We start from the raw sequence: 23,832 nt of genomic DNA, 5'->3' as shown, positions 1-23,832 counted from the left end.
GCACTTTCGTGTTCTGAAACAGTCTGACACTTTAGGACCAATCTCAGGGGTTCTGCGGGGTCAGAAATAATTTCATAATATTAGTAAGATATTAACATGCAGTGGGTTTATGGTTGGCTATCCCCAAGTGGACCTAGGTTGATAGTTATTAAAAACCCATAAAGAAAGCTTTTTGGGGTTTCGACAAGCTGGAAGAGTGCAGTTGGGTTCAGAAACTAAAAATCTGCCCCTTCAGGATAGAGCTATTCTTGTTCTTGAAAAATAGAAGTATGTGCACAGTTGTATTCTTTCAAAGTATTGCTACTAAGTATATGCTTAGTTAGAATTTCTGTATTCTGTCTTACTAAGCAGTGATTAATGAGTATCTATTAATTAATTCAGTTTAGCATTAGATGAAGGTTTTAAGTCACCTAAATATCTTGGAAATTATCTTAAAGATTTCATAATGTAAAACACAGTTGCTGTTAAAGTAAAATTTGTCAAAAAATGATTCAATTTAGTTAAATACAAATTTTCATTTTTCATAATCTTAAACATTAAGTAGAAGTAATGCTTACTTATTCAATCAGTAAGCCTGTGTAAGATTAGATATACAGGAAGAATAAAAATGTACTATTTTATTGTACTTATATCTGATAACTCAGAGAAGAGATAGGTGTTTTTATTTTTATTTTTTTAAAGATTTTATTTATTTATTTGAGAGAGAGAGAATGAGAGACAGAGAGCATGAGAAGGAGGAAGATCAGAGGGAGAAGCAGACTACCTGCTGAGCAGGGAGCCCGATGCGGGACTCGATCCCGGGACTCCAGGATCATGACCTGAGCCGAAGGCAGTTGCTTAACCAACTGAGCCACCCAGGCGCCCGAGATAGGTGTTTTTAATAAACCAAAAATACTCAGCTAATCTTACTTGCCAGAGATTTACCAAAATATGTGAACTTGAATTTTTAAAACATTTTGGTTTCTATGAGAATAGTTTTTTTTTTTTTTTTGAATGTTGAAAATACTGGGAGTTCATTTTCCTTAATTTCTGGGGATTTTAGGAATATTCATTTTATAGGTCCTTCTTTCTAAGCCGATTACAATAAAACTTTAAGAAATTCTACAATCTCATTTGGTAACATCTCATGATGTGCTTATTTCAGAGCTGTGAACTGCAGGCATATATGCATAGAGACAGAGCTTGTAATTTCAATTTTAGAATTTTACTTGTGGCTCAAGCATAAACATGGTAATACAAAACTCAGTCTGGATATCTACTTGGTGGCATGAAATACTTAACAGTCTTGAGCTCAAACTAGAAAAATAAACAGAAAAAACTAAAAAGGCAGATTCTTTATTATTTTCCACACAACAAAGAAAAGATCTCTATAAACCATCATCCCCTTTACAGATCATAAAACCAAAGGAAGCTGGTTCCTTTATGGTTCCATAAAACCAGAAATCAATAAATACTCAAAAAGACTCAAAACCAAGTTCTTGCCATGGTATTAGTGGACAAGAGTCTGGAGCACAGAATCAGGAGCTGGACTCAGTGTTGGGCCCATATATCACCAGTCAGGAATGGTGCTCGGGGACCATGAAGAAGCAGGAATAATCCCATCTGAGCCACACACCAAAACTGAAAAACAAAATGCACAAGACAATTAAGATTTTTGTATGCAGACTGTTGTTGTAGGGGCTATCTTCATTAGTGAGGGATGTCTCAAAGAATAGGAAGGAGCCCGGGGCTTTACAGAGGCAGGTAGACTAGGGTGTCATTAGCAAGTCTTAGGGTAATTGTGATGAGGATGGAGATGGTCTTACCTGAGTCACTGAGGAAGGGTGGCCGTACATCCTGTTAAAAAACAAAATTCAACTGAGTAAATTTGAAGATCTGATGGGCTTTCATGAATCCAGCAGCATGGCACCTAGCAGGAAGAGGGAAGCCACCTGGGAGTTGTACAAAATGGAAAGTTTTTATAGGAAGGAGTCTAGGGCAAAGAAGTTATTAGCATAAGAAAAGAAAGGATTGTTTCAGGCAAGATCACCTTCCCTTAATGGGAAGGGCAGGGGGTCTTATGCACATGACCTCACCTTCCTGTGGGGGATTGAGGAGGCTCCTGTGGCAGATTACCTCACTGATCCTGATCAGAAAACTCCTGACTGATGGTTAAGACTGCATTTCTGGGGGAGGTTGAAACTGCACTTAGGTTAGGGATTAACATGGTTTGGTGCCTTGGCCAGGCTCAAGTGATGCCATTTGGGTCTATGGCTTTAACAGTCCTATCTTGCAGCATGAGAGAGAAGGGTGGTCCTTTCAGTTACACTTTCCTCAGAACACAAAGGGTGGGAAGCTTTTTTAACTTGTGCTCTATGATCTGGGGTAGAAGGCACAGGTGAAGTTCAAGTTGTTGTGGAGAATCAACTTTTATTTATTTATTTATTTTTAAACATTTTATTTATTTATTTGAGAGAGAGAGAACACCTGAGAGGGGATAGGGTCAGAGGACGAAGCAGACTCCCTGCCAAGCAGGAAGCCCGATGTGGAACTCGATCCAGGGACTCCAGGATCATGACCTGAGCCGAAGGCAGTCGCTTAACCAACTGAGCCACCCAGGTGCCCGAGAATCAACTTTTAATAGAATAAGGACACATCTTACAGGACGGGTAAATCCAGGTCTCAGTTGTAAAGAGCTGTTTAATTTTTCAACACTGAATGTGGTTGGTTCTAATAAATGTTAGCTGGTCTTTTTTAGTCTTTTCCAATGACGGTAAACAAGGCTTACTGATTCTCATTAGATTTGTACACTCTGTGTATCACCTTACACACAGATTTCACTGGGAGGAGAATGGTGCGGGTTGGAGGAGCATCAGGTTACCATCATTAGAGAGAATAAAGTGGCCATATTTTCTCCCTGCCTTTATTACCATCGGTGAAATGTGACACACAGCAAAGGTTACATAAATAAAGGACTAAGTTAAGAAATGGTTTGCATTCTCATGAAATTACATACTGTGAGGTTATAATTTACAAAACTGCTAGCATTAATATTTACTTTCAACAGAATTATTAATCGTGTAGCACTCCGGGAGTAATTCATTATCTCCTTTCTTAGATGAGACCCATGAGATAAGGACAGGCCAAGTGCCCTGTCAAATATGGAGACACTGACAAGTGGGCTGCAGAAAGATCTCGTTTTGGGCTGCTCGCAGCCGATCGCATTTCTTGTACTTTATTCTTTTTGCACAGTTGATTCTTATATTTTGTGGATTTTCCAGTAGTGATAGCCTTCTACGATGATGAACAATACATTGACTTTCATATATAGAAATTTTATTCAACTCCAGAGAACATGCTGAGCGCTGGTGTGCTGCATGAAGGGCCGTTGTAGGGCCTTGACCTGAGTTGTTTTTGCGTTAGTGGTCCTGTGCCTTGCCAATTAAAAGATACGTACCAGAATTGCATTTTTAAATGTGTATTAGAAGCATTTTTAAGCAGAGAAAGGGTAAAAGAATTGTACAGTGAGTACTTTTTTAAGAGGGCGGCGATCATGACTTTCTTTTTTTTTTTTTTTTTTAAAGATTTTATTTATTTATTTGAGAGAGAGAATGAGAGAGAGAAAGAGCACAAGAGGGGGGAGCGGGAGAGGGAGAAGCAGACTCCCCGCCGAGCAGGGAGCCCGATGCGGGACTCGATCCAGGGACTCCAGGATCATGACCTGAGCCGAAGGCAGTCGCTTAACCGACTGAGCCACCCAGGCGCCCCTGACTTTCTTACCAATAAAAAAACTAGTGTTATTTAGCTCATGTCTTAAGGAGGGAACCAGAAAGCTGTTGTTCAAAGGAGAGCCCAGTGAGTATACACACTGACAGACCGCTAAGAATGCCAAAATGCCTTTGCTTTCTAGGTGCAAAACTGGCCTTTTCCACACTGGAAGGGAAGTCCATGGGACCCCCACCAGGCTGATTTAACAGGTCAACATACAAAAAGGATACGACGCAGTACCAGCCTTCTCTGACAGGGTTGTCTGCAGCTCAAAGACAGTGAAGAACATCAAGCCCACGGAATCCAATAACTCAAAGGTTGTGTCCTCAAACAGTTCACAGTTTATGTCACCCAGTAATCTTTCCTTCTGTCTCAGAGTCTTTTCCACAGTGTTTCTGCACAAGTTTTTTTTTTTTTCTTTTGTGATCAAATGATCTCAAAAAGGATTATTCTTGATTACAAACTCAGGCTGCTCTCAACCAGTTACTGTTCGAGTATTTACACAGGGGCAGCAAGGGTGTTTACTGGCTTTCTGGGGGATGCTTGTAAAACCCAGAGTCATGCTATATTGAACAAATAAAATTAACGTCTGTCTGAGCATTTTCACGAGTGATTTTGGATTGGCCTTTGTTTCCCTCTGTTATCTGCTATCCCAAGGTTAAATAGCAAGCGTGACAACTCCCCACCAAATTTTACCCACTGTACCCATGAATTTAGGTGGATTTCTCTTCTGGAGGTCCTCAAAATATCCTAAATGTCTTGCCCGTTCCGGAAGTGACCTTCCTCAGCATCTGTGAGGCTGGGACTCTAAGCTGGGTACAGGGCCGTCTTCCCAGGAGGACTTGGCTCCCTGAGTAGAGCCTGCCTTAACTCCTTCAAAGAGGCTAGCTGGACCTGATTAAGTGAGCATCATTCTCAAATACGACATTCTAGGCAAGGCCTGGTTTCATAACCAAGTTTTCCAATTATATTCTGGTAAGATGCAGAACATATTCTGAAACTATACAAAAATCTATTCTACATTGGAAAGCAAAGGGACTTAGTAAAAGATTCCAGATTTTGAGGCAGTCTTCGAAAATCAGGTATCATTTTTAAATGTTTTATTTCAGTTTACAGAAGCAGTGTCTACTGTATTCTTCTGAATTACAGATAGCTTAAGAAGAAAGAGAACTGTTCATAAAGTAGAACATTAAAGCAATATCAACAAAATTCCAAGTCCACAAGCACACTGAATTTCCCTCATTTAATCCTACGCAGTTTGTTCTGTTCTGGGGGAGCTTGAGTTCGTGTGAACACAGAGTTGTTGAAGGTATAGAGAACAGGTACAGACAAAATGTCTGGGAGACTCAGAAAGGAGAGAGTCTTGTCTTTGCTCAAGGATTGTGGTCTGATGTACTTGTCTTCTCAGGCATTCAGGAACCTGTTAGAACAAAGACGGGGACCCAGGTGACCTTCATAAATCAGTTCTTCCTTGGAGTCAGGGGGTCTTGGTGGTGAGATTGTAGGGTCGGTGGTCTGGAATACACATGTGATGGTTCCTCCCATCGTTCTTTCCTGGTCCCTTCTTACATGTTTTCTATTCTAGAGAAATCTTTGTTCACTCCTTGTCTCTTACAAGGAGGACATACCCTATTTGCATTCTGAGGCATGTGTAATGTGGGGGTGCAGGTCCTAGCAAGAATAGAAGTAGGAAAAGGACCAAAAAGCAGATTTTTTAAGTGGAGTCCTTCAGTTTCTCTGTCTCAAGAGGATCAACCCAATTTTTATGGAGGAAACAAATCTTGAGTGTAGTATAATGTTCCTGAGACACAATAAATATACTAAGAACATGTCAGAATATCAAGAGATTTAGTAAGCCCACATGAGGTCCTGGACATCTATATTTTTATTAAAAAAAATCATAGATAAGTCTGACATGCATCTCCAGTTGAAAGCCACTGGCCTACAAGATGCTAGATTTAAATTACAAAAGCAAGACCCTCACCAAATTAACAATTTAATAACAGATTGTAACACTGTACTTTGCCTACTCGCAGCATAGTAGGACTAGAACACCCTAAATAGAAGGAAAGTCAACACAGCTGTTAGGAAAGCATCTGGCCAGTGTTGTCCCTGAAGGTAAAAACATTATGGACAAGAAGGTCAATAATCAATACCAAGGATTTTCCTCGAAACCTATGATTCTGAATAATTGATAACGTAACTATTAAATACTCACCTAGACAGGCTGAGTGGCCCTTCTGATTTCACATGGAATTTGGCAATTGTGACATATTCAACCTAATTATCCTACAGTTCTCTTATAAGTGCAAAACATATTTTGTGATTTCCAAGGATTCTTTGAGAAATCTCAAGGCTAGTTTTAGGTGTAAGTGATATCCTTCAAGTTTTATTTAGATATATATATATATATATTTAGGATCCAATTTAGAGAAGGCAAAAATCAAAAAAAGTCACAAGATCCACACAGATCCTTAAGATAGGATCATGTGTGCCTGAGAAACCATACCGGCTAAGTTATTTAATCACAGGGATGAGAAAACATTTAAACACAAGCATAGACTGTAACCTAAGTGAAGAAACTTTATTTTCTTAATCACAGGCATCATATATTCAACATAAAGGAGAGATCATTATTCTTTTAAAACATAGTCTTTGCTTTCTAAGCAGATTATACGGAAAATTAAGACTGATCTTTTGCATTGTAGGCAATAATCAGTAACCATAAAAACAGCCCATCAACATCAGGCACAATTGACTAAAATTGTAACACATTTTGAGTTTTCCTTCAGATTCAAGTATTATAAACTAAAGCAAGTTAAGCGAACTTTCCAAGTTTTTTCTTCAGTATGCCTTTTCTTATCCTGTGGCAAACTGACACTTTGCTTAAACCCAGAGCTGCGTTCACATGGTCCCAACAACTGAATAGTAACACTGAGATGTTATTTTCTGTTAACAGGCAGTATATTCTTGCTATCTTTAAGTGCGTCAATAAATATTTTTAAAGTTTTTCAGTTTTAATTTCTATGATGTTAAATATCAATGGCCATAATCTACAAAAACAAAGACTCGTTGGGTTCCTCAGTAAGTCCCAATAGTATAAAGGATCATAGAACCTGAAAACCACTGCTGTAAGAAATATGATTTTGTTTTGAAAAACAGACTCATGCACAATTGTATTCCTCTGTCAGTATTACTCTTAATGTAACCTTAACCATTCATATTAATTATATTTTTTTAGCCAAAATTACTAAGTTCTATTTCACAGAAAACTGGGGAGAACAATTGTAAATGTCCATTTTACACAGGTATGTTAGCAGGCCAGCAAGGCTTCCATTACACCATCTACCCCTGTGTCTATTTTACACCCTTTTAAAGTTGCAAAAATGAACATATTCACTGACATGACCCAAAGATAGAGCTTCTGTATGGCATTTAAAAATAAGCAAAAATACAGAAAAAATTAGAACTCTGCTTAGTAATCTGTGTTTCAGTATTCTCTAATAAATTACTAAGTTATTCAACAATTCTTTAAAAAGATTTATTATTTTAGGGAGAGAGAAAGCAGGTGGAGGGGCAGAGGGAGAGGGAGAGGGAGAGAAAGTCCCAAGCAGACTCTGTGCTGAGCACAGAGCCCCATACGGGGTTTGATCTCAAGACCCTGAGATCATGACCTGAGCTGAAACTAAGAGTTGGTTGCTCATCCAGCTTCGCCACCCAAGTGCCCTGTATCCAACAAGTTTTTAAGTAATATCTGTCCAAGGTTTATGTTACCTAATATTAAAAGATAAACTGAAGCATGTTATAAATTTTTTTTGACTTGACTTACATATATTTTGAAGTGATTACACGGCAAGTTTAGTTAACATCCATCATCTCATATAGATACAAAAAAAAAAAGTTGTTTTCTTTGTGATGAGAACTTCAAGGATTTACTCTCTTAAGAACTTTCAAATATATCCTACAACAGTGCTAACTATAGTCATCATGTTGTAATTTACACCCCCAGTACTTATTTATCAGAAGTATGTACCTTTTGACTACCTTCACCTAATTCCTCCTCACCTTTCCACCTCTGGTAATCACAAATCTGATCTCTTATCTGTTCTCTCTTTTTCGATTCTACATACATATAAATTAGGTCACACAGTATTTGTTTTTCTCTGTCTGACTTTCACGTAGCATAATGCCTTCAAGGTCCATCCAGGTTGTCACAAATGACAGAATTTCCTTCTTTTTATGGCTGCATAATAGTCCATTGTGTATATATCCCACTTTTTCTTTATCTGTTTATCTGTCAATGGACATTTAGGCTGTTTGCCTGTCTTACCGATTTTAAGTCATGCTGCAATGAATATGGGCATATATCTCTTCAACATAGAGATTTTGTTTCATATGCATATTACAGATTTTAAGAGGGGGGTGCCTGGGTGGCTCAGTCGGTTAAGTGTCTGCCTTCAGCTCAGGTCATGATCTCAGGGTCCTGGGATCGAGCCCCGTGATGGGCTCCCTGCTCAGTGGGGAGTCTGCTTCTCCCTCTCTGCTGTGCTCTCTCTCACTGTCTCTGTCTCTCTTTCAAATAAATAAATAAAATCTTTAAAAATAATAATAAAAATAAAAACTTTATGAGTTTATTTGAGCAAAATTTGATTTGAATCAGGCACTGACAAATAGAAATGGTTAGGGGAGCTACGGGAAAGACTTACAGAGAAGAGATGGAATCAAAGCAAGGAAACTATTTGATTGGCTATAGCTTAAGCAGTTGCCTTATATGGGAAAGCTTAGTTGGCTGTTTGTGATTGGTTGTTCATTGGTTTTGATTGCTTAACCTTAAGGGATTTACAGGTGCTGGTTTGGTTTGCTTATGTAGGCTGCTAAGGCTTTAGAGCCACCTTAGTCTTTTTTTTTTTTTTTAATTTTTTTTAATTTATTCATGAGAGAGAGAGAGAAAGAGAGAGAGAGAGAGAGAGAGGCAGAGGGAGAAGCAGGCTCCCAAGGAGCAGGGAGCCTGATGCGGGACTCGATCCCAGGACCCTGGAATCATGACCTGAGCCGAAGGCAGACGCTTAACCATCTGAGCCACCCAGGCGCCCAGAGCCACCTTAGTCTAACGGCTTCCTTGTTTAATTAATTTAACACTAAAGATCCTGGAAATTATCTTCACACTGACATATTACAAAACACAATTAGTATTGATATAAAAAGTTTCATAGAATAATGATTTGTTACAAGTTTATATTTTTAAAAAAATCTTAAACATTATACAGGAGTAATCTTATTTTATTTGATCAGTAAACCTAAGTCTAGGAAAAATAAACTCAAGTAGAATAAAATGTATGTTTATATTATAGTTAACATGGAGATTCAGATAAGACATAACTATTTTCATTAAGCCAAAATTGTTAAACTAATAGTAATTTCCAAACACATTAACTATGTGAATTTGAATTCTTAAAACATTTCTGAGTTAGTTATAATTTCAGTCACTGGTCAAGAATAAAGACAGAAATACTAAAACCAGTCCAGATTTCAAGGAGCTATTCTCCTTCCTTGTGGGCATGAATGTCTTAACTGATTTTAGCTCTAAAATGGGCAAATAAGCAAGCAGAAAAAAGGAGAAAAAAAAAAGGCTAATAAACCCAGTCCTCTATGGTCTCTTACCAAAAAAGAATAAATCTCTATAGCCCATTAATTAATTTATATAGAAGACCAAGTAGTCAGACCATAAAACCAAATTCCTAAGCATTGCCTCCACTAATGGAGAATAATTCATCCATTAATGGAACAAAACAAAACAAGTGGAGAGGAAAATTAAAATTAGAGAAACAGAACCAGCAAAGTTCTGTTGCCACTTGGCATTCAGCTCTGGGAGCCAATAATAGACCGTCCTGGGCTCAAGGCAACTGTGGAGCATTCTCTTTCTGACATAGGCAGCTAATCTTTAGCAGATGAACCTGTTGGGCAACTTGGTAGAAAACCTTCCTAACTGTTAAAAAATAATTTTTAAAAGATACATCATAACTTTCTCACTAATAGAAAATGAGTGTGTGTTAAAGATTTTATTTAACTCATTAATTAATGATGAGAATGCAAAGTTGTTTTGTCCTCTTCAAAGGAGAACCCACAGAGGAGACTTGTGTTAATGGACCATCAGGAGTGCGGACATGGCTTTGTCACCACTGGGAGAGGGAAGTCACTTGCAAGTCACTGGACAGATTTTGCATTTCTATAGACAAGAATAATTTGCATTCCTATCAATTTTCAACAGCTAATAGAGTTGTAAAATAGCTCAAAGACAACCAGAGGCATAAACCCCCATAGAAGCAGATAACCCTGAAGGGTGTGTGTGCTGAACATCTCCCAGGTGTCCCATGGAGACACCCAGTAATCTTTTGTTCCATTTCAAAATATTTCACAATTTTCTCCTCCAGCCTTGATTCTACAACTAACTCTTTTAAATATTTACTTTATCATGTATCTATTTCTCCCTCCATCAACCATCTTATTTTGTTATTCATTTTTAAGTTGCAGATACCAATCCATGTCATTGTATAAGGAGCTTCCTTGATTAATCGAGGGAATTCTATTGCATATATTTTCTAATGTGTAATTCATAAGTAATTCATGTAATTCATAAGATAAGTAAATATGCTTACTCTTAATAATAACATTGCTCCTTTTCTCTCATCACTGTATTTCAGGCCAGGAATATTTGTCACACCAGTCTGAATGTGTGCTCTCTGTCATGGCACTCATTAGCGTGGGACTCCTGGGAGAGCTTGTCTCTTGTAGGTTCTGGGGCTGGGCGGTGTCAGTGAACCTTTCATCTTCTAGATTCCTTATCCAATATCTACAAGTCAGATTGTTTGTTTTGCCTTCTTTATATTTTTTCTTTTTTTAGACTTTTATTTTGGGGGTTGAGTTTCCTTATATACAACCGTTTCTCTCCCTCAGCCTAGGAGAGATGTCCCTGGGCTGTCAAGCTTCTGGTTGGCTTAACTGTTTGAACTTCTTCTACTCAGACTTAACAGGGGTTATTGATTTTGTATGATTTTCTCTTTTTGAGTGATAGTAACAGATTAATTATATTCATATGTTCATATATATGAACAATGAGACGTGAAGCCACCAGAGGCTGTGAGAATTAGAGTGACTCAATCTAACGCGTGTTTCCACAGTGTGGCCCTGGCTGTGTGTTGAGCATTGACTGAAGTCTCCAGGATTTTAGCAGGGAGATGATTTAAGTGGCTTTGACAGTGACCCACGTGAGATGCTGACATGTCACAAGTGGAGTTGATGAGAAGTGGTCAGATTCTAGATACATCTGCAAGGTTGAGTTGATAGGATGAGTTGATGGATCGGATGTGGGGTACGAGAAAATAATGAAGAGAATGATGATGAAAATGCTTTTGACCTGAGCAGGAGTGGAATTGCCACTAAATCAGTGAGGCTGTGGAAGGAGTGGGTTTGGGAGAGAAGATTGGTAGTGTAATTGTTTTATTGTGATAAAATACATACAACATAGCATTTGCCATTTTAATCATTTTTTAAGTGTACCGTTCAGTGTCAGTGTTCACTGTTATGCAATCATCCTCACTATCTCTTTCCAAAACATTTTCTTCATTCCAGAATAAAACTTGGAACTCATTAAGCAACAACTCCCCATCCCCCACCCCACCGCTGGCCCCTGGGAGTCTGTTCTATTTTCTGTCTCTGAATTTACCTATTCTAGATATTTTATATAAGTAGAGTCATACAATATTTGCCTTGTATGTCTGGCTTTTTTCACTTAGCACACTGTTTTCAGAGTCATCCATGTTGTCATATGTATTAGAACTAATTCATTACTTTTTATGGCTGAATAATAATACTGTATTGCATGTAAATGGCAGATTAATCATAGCCATTCATCTATTGGGCACGTAGGCAGTTTCCACCCTTTGACTCTTGTGAATAATGCTGTGCCGACAATTCTTACACAAGTATCTGAGTCCCTGTTTTCAGTCCTTTTTGGTAAATACCTTGGAGTAAGTGTTTTGACTATATGGTAATTCTGGGCTTAACTTTTTGAGGAACCACCAAACTGTTTTCCATAATAGCAGCATCATACTTAAAAATCAACACTTGTGATTTTTCACATTTTTGATTGTAGCCAACCTAGCAGGTATGAAGGGGTATCTCACTGAGGTTTTGTTTTGGATTTCCCTATTTAGTGATGTTGAACATCTTCTCATGTGCTCATTGTCCATTTGCTTTTCTTCTTTGGAAGAAATGTCTATTCAAGTTATTTGCCCATTTTTTAAAAAGATTTATTTATTTATTTTAGAGAGAAAGGGAGAGAGCGAGAGCACAAGTAGGAGGGGCAGAGAGGGAGAGGGAGAAACTCCCAAGCAGACTCTATGCTGAGTGCAGAGCCTGATGTGGGGTTCACTCCCAGGATCCTGAGATCACGACCTGAGTCAAAATCAAGAGTCAGATGCTTACCAGACTGAGTCCCCCAAGCACCCCTGCCCATTTTTAAAATGAGTTGTTTGTCTTCTTGTCGTTGTTGAGTTGTAGGAGTTCTTTATGTATTCTGGATATTAAACCCTTCTCAGATATATGATTGGCAGATATTTTGTCCTATTCTGTGGATTATCTTTTTCATTCTCTTGATAGTATTTTCTTTTTTTTTTTTTTTTAAAGATTTTATTTATTTATTTGACAGAGAGAGAGCGAGAGCAGGAACACAAGCAGGGGGAGTGGGAGAGGGAGAAGCAGGCTTCCCGCTGAGCAGGGAGCCGGATGTGGGACTCCATCCCAGGACCCTGGGATCATGACCTGAGCCGAAGGCAGACGCTTAACGACTGAGCCACCCAGGCACCCTTGATAGTATTTTCTGATGCATCAAAGTTTTTAATTTTGATGCATTCCAATTTATTTATTTATTTTTATTTTTGCCCTATTTAAGGAACTATTGCCAAATCCAGGGTCATGAAGATTTTCCCTTATGTTTTCTTCTGAGAGTTCTATAGCTTTAGCTCTTAAATTTAGGTCTTTGAGCCACTTTGAGTAAATCTTTGTATGCGGTGTAAAGTAGAGGTCCAACATTGTTTTTGTCTGTGGCTATCTTGTTCTCCCAGCACCATTTGTTGAAGAGACTATTCTTTACACATGAATGGTCTGTGTACCCACCCTGGTCAAAAATCAGTTGACCTTAGATGTGAAAGTTTATTTCTGGGCTTTCAGCTCTGTATTCATATCTGTTCTTCTCTTATCTGTGTTCGTATCTATTCTTATGCCAATACCATATAGTGTTGATTACTGTAATTTTATAGTAAGTTTTGTAATTGGGAAGCATCAGACCAGCTTTGTGTTTCCTTTTCCAGATTATTTTGGCTATTTTGGGTTTTGTTGGAATTCCATATGAATTTTGGGATGTATTTTTCCATTTCTACAAAACTCACCATTGGGATTTTGATAGAGATTGCATTAAAGGTGCTTTAGACAGTCTTGTCATCTTATAATACTAAGTTTTCCAGTGCATAAACACAGGATGTCTTTCCATGTATTTAGGTCCTTTCAAATTTCTTTCATCGATTTTTTTTTTTTTTTTAATTTTCAGTGTATGGTGTTTGCGTCTCTTTTATTAACTATTTCCAAGTATTTTATTCTTTGGGACACTAATATAAATGAAATTATTTCTTAATTTCCTTTTCTGATCATTATTCATGTATAGAAATACGACTGATTTTTGCACACTGATTTTTGTATCCTGTGACTTTGCTGGATTCATTTATGAGTTCTAACAGTTTTTCTGTGTTCTCTAGAGTTTTCTGTATATAAGATCATCTCATTTATGAGTAGAGATAGGTTTACTTCTTTTCCAGTTTGGGTGTCTTTTATTTCATTTTTCTTGCCTAATTGCCTGACTGGAATAGTATCTCAGTTTTGGACAAGTTGAATTCAAGACCCTTATTAGACCTCCAGATGGCCCTCCTTAATGTAGTCAGTAGTCTGGGTATCAGGAAATAGATCTGAGTATCAGGAAATAGGTTTGTGCTAGAGATACAAAATTGGGGATTGTGAGCATGTGGGCTGATTTGTAAAGCCATGAGGCTGTGTGAAAGATCACCTGGAGAGGGGGTGCAGGTAAAGAAGGGCAAAGCCATGGAGAGGTAGCCCAGCATTGGAGAAGTCAGGAGATTTCCTTTTCCCTTCCCCTACCTTCCGTGGGTTACTTTCCCCAGATTACACTCCACTGGCATCTTTTGTAGATGTCGTGGAAGGAGTGCCTCTTGGACTTTATTTGGAGCTGGTCACATCACTGCATAGCTTTCATTCAAGAATAACATTGAAGATCGTGATTAGGTTCCCCCAGAATCTCCCTGCATAGCTTTCATTCAAGGATAACATCGAAGATCGTGATAGGCTCCCCCAGAATCTCCCTGCATAGCTTTCATTCAAGGATAACATCGAAGATCGTGATTAGGTTCCTCCAGAATCTCCCTTGGTGATTAGAGACTCCTACATAAAGGTCTTGTCTCCACAGACTGAGCCCACAAAGCTATGCTGTAGTTGTTCGCTTTGTATCCAAAACAGATGAGAGCTAACAATAGACTATTCTGGAGGGACAACTGACAAGAGTTCAGCGATCATCCTGACTTAGCGCATCTGACACTTCTTTGAGTTCTTCCTTTGAATATCTTTTTGATTCATATTACCTCTTCATTCTCATTCCTCTACTTTCCCCAAATATACCCATACAGTACACAGGCCCCTTCTACTCCACCATGCATGTCAACATAGGGTCCTTTGAATGCCTTTTGTTCCTTCTCATTTATTCACATGACCTTTCAAGACACAGTAAGTGTGTGATGGTTAGTTCATGGTTATACTACACAGTGGTTGCATTCAGTGTATCATCTCAGTTACAAAAATGTATGGATAATGTGAGTCCATTTTATTTTAATTATATATATACATACACTCCCATGGAAAGAACATTTGGCAGAATATATACCAAATTATTAAACAGTAGTCTTTTCTGGCTGGTAGAATTATAAGGGAATTTATATTTCTAATGACATATTTCCAAAGCATTTAATATATATGTTTTTATGCCATCAACATGTACCTATATAAGTAAAAATGGTATTTAAAAACTTATTTAAAAAAAAAAGAAACTTTACAGTTCCAATTAATAGCAGATGCTAACCCATGAAGAAGCAGTCCCGTTATTTGAGCCTCTGTGTGCAAGAGGTTAAAGCATTTGAGGGACCCAGGCACCAGGAGCTCGAGTAGTATTGTGTATGTGTGACTGAAGCAGGGCTAGAGTCGCCTAGAAACCTTAGAAAAATGGCTCTTCAGCCTGCAAAAAATGCCTTCTTACCCTCTTCTTCCTTGCAAGTCCCTAAGCAGAATGGCACATTTAGAGGTCCGCTAGCTAACTAGGAGAATAGACTTCTGGAGGGAAGCTTTTTTGTCCACCCCCCCACCGCCCCCCGCCACACACACTCCTCTACCTCATGTTCTGGAATTATTTTGGATTGGTTTGGGGATAGTATCTGAGTTTGTATCTCTCGGGCTGTTTTGTTTTTGTTTTTTTTTTTCCAGGAATTTAAAGTTTTTTTACTTTGATATATGCTTAAATGTTTATTTTTTAAGTGATGTAACTTTTCAAAAAATGTATTAAAGTTAATTTCTGTGGGAAAAAATGTTTTTTATACTTCTGACTGTTTTTTGTTCCTTCTCTTTTGAAATCTCTAGCCAACAAGAACATTAGTCATGACAAGCATGCCATCTGAGTAAGTACTCATTGTTTTGATAACTTTCTACTCAATGTAAAATTTTAGATTTTTCTTTCGTATACTGTGATGCTGCGCTTTTAAGGCAGTTTGTAGCTTTGCACTATGTTGCTGTTACTCTATAAAATTGATGTTGGAGTTAGAAGAACACTGGAAATAAAAAAAGGTGGTTAAAAGACTATGAGCAATTTAGCGCTGAAGACTTTGTTTACATAGCATTAAGAGGTATTGTAGTATTTTGCTGTTCCTCTTGCTTGCTTCGTATTTACTGTCTCTGTGTGTCCACCACTTACACCCCATGGAAGTTCAATAAATGGAGCATCACTGGCTGAATCCTTCAAAGTTCTTAAAGAAACACTTTGCTGGGAAGCTCTCTACAACTCTATTAAACCCTCTATCTACACATTTTGGGAAAGAGTTAAGAGCTTGCTGGCATGCTCTTATCATCTTCCTTAAACATTTAACACAATATATAGCACATCCAACAAAAATACAGCACCATATTCTTTGTAACAGATTTTTGAGTTCCTGTTTAAAGGGGAAAACCATGTGTTTTGTTTTGTTTTTTTTTAGTATCAATCATACATTTTAAGGTTTTAAGGTATTCGTCAAAACATTAGGACATTTCAGTGAAAAATAGCCTGCAGAAAATTGCATGCTTATAATACTTTCTGTCGTAGGATCCTTTTCCTACCCATGGCATATGAAATCGAAAGGACTGATACTTCAAACACTACATTAGCTAGTGAAAAAGGAGCACTCTCACAATTTTTGTTAATCTCTTACGAAATATACTGAACATTCTAAATCATCTAATATGGAAGTGAAAATTGAGGATGGTGGGTGTGATATTTGTTTAAAATATATATTTTTGCCCCCAATCTAAAACACATTAGTAAATAGTTATTTTCTCCATCCAAGTTTTAAAAATCAAACTTTTTATTTAAGCCGTATTCTCTTTTTATTATTTTTCTCTCCCCACTCCCAACATATACTTCTTGTCTGACACTAAGAACAAGACCTAGACGTTCCGATGCCACATTGATTAGCTGTGTCTCAAAGAGACACTTGTTGTTGATTAACACATCCAACAAATAGCAGGCAGCTGCCAGACTTGAAATAAGGAAAATCATTGATACATGGAAATGCAGGGTTCTGGAGAGCGTATGGTTTAGAGCTGTTCACTTCCTTATGCTTTTGTTTTCTTTATGTTTCCCCCAAATTTAATATTTTCCATCACCCCAATATGCACAGATTCTCTGGTTGAAGTGGTGATGGGGCCCACGTCTTGCCCCAGTCGTCTTTTTTTGCCCTAGGGATCTCTAAGAATTTGAAGTGTGGTACAGTGCTGCCCTTTCATTGCACTTGTAAAGAAATAGGTCTTGAGATTGACATGCCCAAGATGGTAGAGATAAAACTAGGAAGGACTGTGAAGTCCATGGGGCATTTTTAGAGGTGGCCGTCGCAGTGGCAAGAACAGCCTCTTTCTCTTCATAATAATTTTTGGAGAGGAGAGAAATTTATCTCTTAACTCATTGGGTACGTCATAGTGTGGCTTAGAAAGCCCTTCATGTCCTTTGTATTTCATGGGGGATTTCCCAAACTTGGAGGGAGAGGGAAATGCAATGTGTCAGAGCCAAGGGCTTTTTAGTAAGGTGATTGTAAAGGGAAGAGAGGGAAAATGGTGAGCAATTTGTTGAGGAAGTTGGGAAGAATATATATTTCTTAAAAGGTACTTAAGGCACTAATGGAATGACAGACCGGAAGACAAACGATGATGGGCTTTGTAGAAATAAGGAGCCTCTGCCAAATTTGCCCTAAGGTTTGATCTGATAATGTAATGAACAGGGCCCTTTTCCCCCTTTTACTAGAATAAACTGTATGTGTGAATTCAAAAATGTTATATTTCAAATAAAATAAGCAAGTGATAAGCTTGGTCCTGAATGTGTGCAGGTTGGTTCAGACCTGTCTGAGAAGTAATGGTGGTGGGAAGAGCTAGGACCATTTCTGATGCTTGCTGTGTTCCCGCCCATGGGCATCTGGCGAAGTCACTTAAGCCTGGGGCAGCTTCGTCAGCCATTAAAATAGACAGTTGGAGCGGAGAACTGAAGTTTTTTTATTTCCCCAAATTTTATGTCATTGATTGTAAAGAAATTAAAATGTGAGCTCCATAGCTGAGATCAATGTAGATTTTTAGCTTTCTAGATTTTTTTTTTAATTATTCAGTGTAATCACCTTGATGTTCATATGCAGGAAGCATTGTCATTTTGTTGATTTTCCCCCTCCTATTTAACAGAAAGCAGAGCATCATCATCCAGGTGGTGCATAAGTTGAAGGGCTTTTCATTTGCCCGGGAAGTGTGTGGCACTACTTCTCACGTGCTCACCGGGAGTCCTCTGCGCACCCTGAACGTGCTGCTGGGAATTGCGCGTGGCTGCTGGATTCTCTCCTATGAATGGGTAAGCCGCTGTGTAAGCAGATGTTGCAAATACGTATATGAAAACAGACGGTGTTTCTATAGCTGTGGTCATTCTGAGGCGGTGACACTAGAGCACTAGATCCGCATTCGTGTGGATTTGCACACTTCCCTGTGAGCAGAGAATCCCGTCTGTTCTCTCCTTGAACTCTTCTCCCTTTGGCCCAGCACCTCCAGCCACTGCTGATCCCTTGGGAACGGGAGTGTGGTGAGGACCGAAAGCAGGAGAGTGGCCTTCTGGATGCAGACCTCAGCCCCTGGCAGAAATAAGATTAGAACAGGCTTGGAATGAAAACACAAAATGCGTGTTCTCACAGTCAAATGAACTTTCTTCTGTGTTTGACCAAGAAATAATGTGACCTATGTTAGTGATGGTTTAAAAAGCCAAAAGAATTCAGTGATTGTTTTTACAGATGGATTTACTTAGGATGAAACATGTTCATTTAATCCCATTTGGATATGTTTTATCTTACACATATCTATCTGTAACATAACTTGCCCTTATTTCTGTGCATTAAAGGTAGTTTTTTAAAAAAATCATTGTTTTCATTATTCATAGTAATTGAGATTGTTAGTTACTCTTTCTATTTTTACTTTGATCCTAAACCTGTGGTCCCTCCAAAGCAATGCTATCTGATGAGAGTACTGTCATTTCTTACTTGTGTTGCTATATTGAATATGCTACATATCCACCTTCCTTCCTCCTCCCCCTAAGAATATATTATATTAATACTGTGTTAATTTAAGCCAGTAGAATTATAATACACAAACAAACTACAGATGTATTTTTAAGAACTGCTGTGGTCTTTTTCATGTCATGACTTAACCCCGCAGCGCTCTGGTATAAGATGTTTGTGACATTAGTGCTTAAAGTCATAAAGTGGAAAAGTTTGAAATTCCCCCCCAAAAGTACTATTTGCATTGGTGGCAACTGGGGACTACCTTACCTAATTATATATTTGTACTGATCCCCATTTATTTGTAAGAAATATAATTTATACCTCCAGGTTCCATGAATGAATACCCTGTCTTCCTTTTCTCCAATTCACAATGTTTCTGTGTCTTTATCAGTCAGCTCTTCCTTCCCTCATGTCTCAGAGGAAAAAATGTTCTTTATCTTTTATGAGGATATACATCTGTGCTTGATTCTGTACCCAATCTATTCTTCTGGGACTTTGAGCAGAGAGGTCAGACATGAGAATCAGTATTTACTGTTGCCATGTGTAAAGACCAACTCCCTTGATGCCTCCGTGTTTCTGCTCGGTGTACTGCCAATATTCTCCCACTAATCATACATAGAAACAGAGCCAGATGCAAATTTAGCATATGGTAACTATATGTGGGATTAACCACTACACATGAGAAAGGCAGGAAGTGAAACCTGTTATTTAGTGAACTTCCAGTGCTCAGGCAGAACCTGGACCACTTGGTCACATGAGTGAATGAATGAAGTACAACTGCAATAAGGTAGGAAAATGAAATAAAAGACATTTAGGTTAGAGAGGAAGAAATGGTATTGTTTCTATTCATAGACACCATGATTGTCCATGTAGACAATCACAAGAAATCTACAAAAAAGCTCTTAGAACAAATTGCCAAGATATAAGGATGTAATAATACAGGGTTGACATTGAAATACTCAAGTGTAAATCTGACATAAAAATATGTGCAGGATCTGTATGCTGAAAACTATAAAATACTGGTTAAAAAAATTAAAGAACTAATAAATGGAGAGACATACTATGTTCATGGATTAGAAGACTCAGTATAGTTAAAATGTCACTCCTCCTTAAAACAATCTATAGATTTAATACATTCCCAATTAAAATCTCAGGAGTATTCTTTGAAGATACAGATAAGCTGATTCTAAACTATATACATATTCATGTATATGTAGATATGTATATAAATATACAGATATATGTATATTCTAAGCTATATACATATACATACATGTACATATAGACATACATACATATATACATGTATGTACACACACACACATATATATGTAGAAAGAGAGGGAGAGAGAGAGGAACTAGCATAGTTAAAACAATTTTGAAAGAGAAGAATAAAGTTGGAGGACTAACATGATCTGATTTTTAAAGCATCCTTTAAAGCCTCTATAATCAAGGCAATTCAGTGTCTGGGAAGACAGATAATGAAACAGAATGGAGAGTTCAGAAATAGACCCACAAATATGGCCCAATGGTTTTTGACCAAGAACCAAAGGCAATTAAGTGGAGGAAAGTAAGTCTTTTCAGTAAAAGGTGCTGGACATCTGCAGACCAAAACTGGACCTGTGCCTCACACCATATACAAAGATTACCTCAGAATGGATCAGACTAAAATGTAGAATATAAAATGCTTAAAAGTACATAGGATATGACCCAGGTTTAGGTGGAGAGTTCTCTTTTTAAAATGTTATTTATTTGAGAGAGAGAGAGAGAGAACATGATCAGGGGGAGTGGCAGTGGGACAGGGAGAAGCACACTCCCTGTGGAGCACAGAGCCCAATGCAGAGCTCGATCCCAGGACACTGAGATCATGACCTGAGCTGAAGGCAGATGCTTAACTGACTGTGCCTCCCAGGTGTTCCTAGAGTTCTTAGATACAACATGTAAAGCATGATGTATAAAAGGAAAAATGATAAATGACACTTCATCAAGTGTAAAAACTTATACTCTATGAAGAACATTGTAAGGAAGCCAGTAGAAAACATTTGCACATCTCATCTGACAAAAGACTTAAATGCAAAATATATAAATAAGAAACAACCCAAACAAAAAAATAGCCAAAAGCATTTTTTTTAACACTCTACCAAAGATATGCGATGAAAAGATGATCAACATCGTTAGAGAAATACGATTTACAACCACAGTGAGATACCACCACATATTTAACAGAATGGCTAAATTACAAAGTCCATCGACAGTCCTCTAGAAAAGATGCAGAGGACCATACACCACTGGTGAGGGTGGAAGGTGGTACAGCCATTCCAAAGAATAGTTGGGAAATTTCATGTGATGTTAAATGTATACTCACCATGTCACTCAGCAACCCTGCTGCCAGGTGTTTGCCCTAGAGAAATGAAAGCTCACGCTCAGACAAAAAACCTGTATATGAATATCATGAACATTTGTAGCAACTTTGCTTATAATCACCAAAACCTGACAACAACACAAATGTCCCTCATAGGGTAAAGGGATAAATAAACTTCCATACTGTGGAATACCGCTCAGTAATAAAAGACAACTGTGATAAGGGCCCCTGGGTGGCTCAGTCTGTTAAGTGTCCCACTCTGGTTACTGCTCAGGTCCTAATCTCAGGGTCATGAGATCGAGCCCCACGTTGGGCTCTGCACTCAGCGTGGAGCCCGCTTAGGCTTCTTTCCCTCTTTTTCTTCCTCCCCGTCTTCCCCTCACCCCACTTGGCACTCTTTCCCTCTCTCTCCCTCTCTCTCTCAAGTAAATAAATAAAATCTTATTAAAAAAAAAAAAAAGACAACCATAATTCTTGCCACAACTTGGATGAATCTCTTGCATTGTGGAGTCCCTGCTGGTGAACCAGCTGACCGGAGGATGGGATGGTCCCCTTCTCCCTTTACAGGGCTGCCCAGGCTCCACTCCCCCTGGCTGCACCCCCTTCTCCCATGGAACCCCTGGCCTCCAGGTGTCAGGCTGCTGGAGTTCCCAGACAGCTCCTATGAAGTCAGCACTCCAGGTCCAGTCCTCAAGGCAGTGACTGCTACAGTGAGGGTGGGATCCCGAAGGCAGGACCAGTATGTTTGAGGAATAATAAGAAGGCTCGGTTAGGGCTCACCAAGAGAAAAAGTAGGCGATGAGATGAGAGAGCCAATGTTTGGATAATCTTCCTGTGTCATGATGAACTATCAGGAAGTTTCTGTCCAGGGAGTGAGATGCTCTGAGCTGTGTTGCTCAGAGGATGGTGGTTGCTGCATGGAGAGCTCACTGTGGGGAAGAAGGAGGAGCATCAGGGAACCTGCTGGCAGACTGTTTCCTTCGTTGTCCAGTGAGAGAAAACCACAGCTGGGACTGGGTAGCGAGACTCCCTGATTTGGACAGTACCGTGAGGCTGGAGTTGGGTGGCTTTACCATGGATAGGCTGCAGGGTGTGAGGGGAAGGAGTTAGCGGATGGTGCCGGCGCTATTGACTTGAACAGCCGTAAAAAAGTTGTTACCAAGATGGTTTAACAAAGATCCTTTATGAGGGGCACCTGGGTGGCTCAGTCGTTAAGCATCTGCCTTCGGCTCAGGTCATGGTCCCAGGGTCCTGGGATCGAGCCCCGCATCAGGCTCCCTGCTCCGCGGGAAGCCTGCTTCTCCCTCTCCCTCTCCCGCTGCTTGTGATCCTGCTCTCACTGTGTCTCTCTCTGTCAAATAAATAAATAAAATCTTTAAAAAAAAAAAAAAGATCCTTTATGATTTAAGAGGAATACATTTGGGTGGGCTGCCATTTCGTTTTGTGCACCAAGACCAACATCATGAACCTGTAAGGGAAACCAATGCCAAGACAAGATGTGGTCGAGACGGCACGTCCCCTGTCGGCACCAGGGGTGCCCGGACCATGAATCTGGCACAGGGGACCCTGCCAGTTTAGTGCAATGGCCTCTGCTCTCTCTGGCCCCCACAGCTGGGTACCAAGTGGTGGTAGCCCCAGGAGGCCACATGTCACCCCTGGATCCTTGCCAGATACTCAGCCAACGCAGCCAGAAGCAGTTCTCTTAACTAAGCCCAGGTGGCACCACCTTGACTAATGTCTTCTTCTGAGGAGTCCATGGTACTGTATTCGTTTCCTGTGGCTGCTGTAACAAAGTGCCACAGATTTATTAGCTTAAAAGTAGCACAAATTTATTCTCTTACAGTTTTTGGAGGTCAGGAATCCAAAATAGGTTTCATGGGGCTCAAGCCCAGGTGTTGTCAGGGCCACATTCCTTTTCCAGCTTTAAAGGCCACCTGCATTCCTTGGCTTGTGGCCCCTGGCAGCAGTCACATCCTTGTGACTTCTCTTGTCACACCCCTGATTTCTTGCCTCTGTCTTTCACTTATAAGGACCCTTGTGTTCTCATGGGGCCAACCTAGATACCCCGGATAGCTGCCTATTTCAAGGTCCCTGACTTCATTGCATCTGCAATGTCCCCTTCACCGTGGAAGGTAACATATTCGCAGATTCTGAGGTTCAGCTGTGGACAGCTTCTAGGGGGTTCATCATTCTGCAATCCCACAAGTACAAATATATTAATTCCATAAGTGCTATATTATCTACTTCACTGGACTCCAGGTTGATAACTTTTAATCAGTATGAATTCTGTAAGGATGAGCTTCAGGAAAGCTTAGAAAGATGCAGAGGGTAGGTGGCTATGTGAAGAGGCAGAGCTTGGAGTGATGTATCTACAAGCCAAAGAACACCAAGGATTTCCAGCAGCCAAGGGAATCTTGGACCAGAATCTCCCTTAGAGTGTCCAGAAGGAACCAGCTCTGCCAATATGTTTATTTAGGACTTCTTGTCTTCAGAACTGGCTTTGTGGATTATAAATAAGAAGAAAGACAGTTGAGAAATAGAGAACATTAAGAAAAAAAATAAAGAAATGCCTACAAAAAGTATAAAATACTTTGCCTTGGATCTCTAACTATTTTGAAGCTGTTCATGTTCCTTCATGCTTACTGGGTGATGGTGGTGGGGAGCTAAGCTAGCCTGGAGAGGGAAGACCAGCTATGTGGACCTCTAAGACAAGAGCAAAGACAGGACTGAAACAGCTGTAAGAATGCTGAACCCTGAGAGCCTTCCTCAAGGTTTTTACAC

The 23,832-nt window shown here is 39.2% G+C and overlaps 1 protein-coding gene across 2 annotated transcripts in view; it reads left to right on the top strand.

Annotated features, from left to right (window-relative positions):
* The window catches only part of MCPH1 (microcephalin 1), a 248,745-nt gene that overhangs the window by 79,990 nt on the left and 144,923 nt on the right, over positions 1-23,832 (top strand). For both annotated transcript variants that reach the window (XM_035004310.1, XM_035004311.1), the window contains exons 10-11: positions 15,496-15,533; positions 17,830-17,992. In XM_035004310.1, coding sequence (XP_034860201.1) covers positions 15,496-15,533; positions 17,830-17,992 — 201 coding nt within the window. The remainder of the gene's footprint in view (positions 1-15,495; positions 15,534-17,829; positions 17,993-23,832) is intronic.

The sequence above is a fragment of the Mirounga leonina genome, unplaced genomic scaffold, assembly GCF_011800145.1.
Source record: "Mirounga leonina isolate KUSES-001 unplaced genomic scaffold, KU_Mleo_1.0 Mir_128, whole genome shotgun sequence".
NCBI classification, from domain to species: Eukaryota; Metazoa; Chordata; class Mammalia; order Carnivora; family Phocidae; genus Mirounga; species Mirounga leonina.
This window is presented reverse-complemented; position numbering and strand designations above follow the sequence as displayed.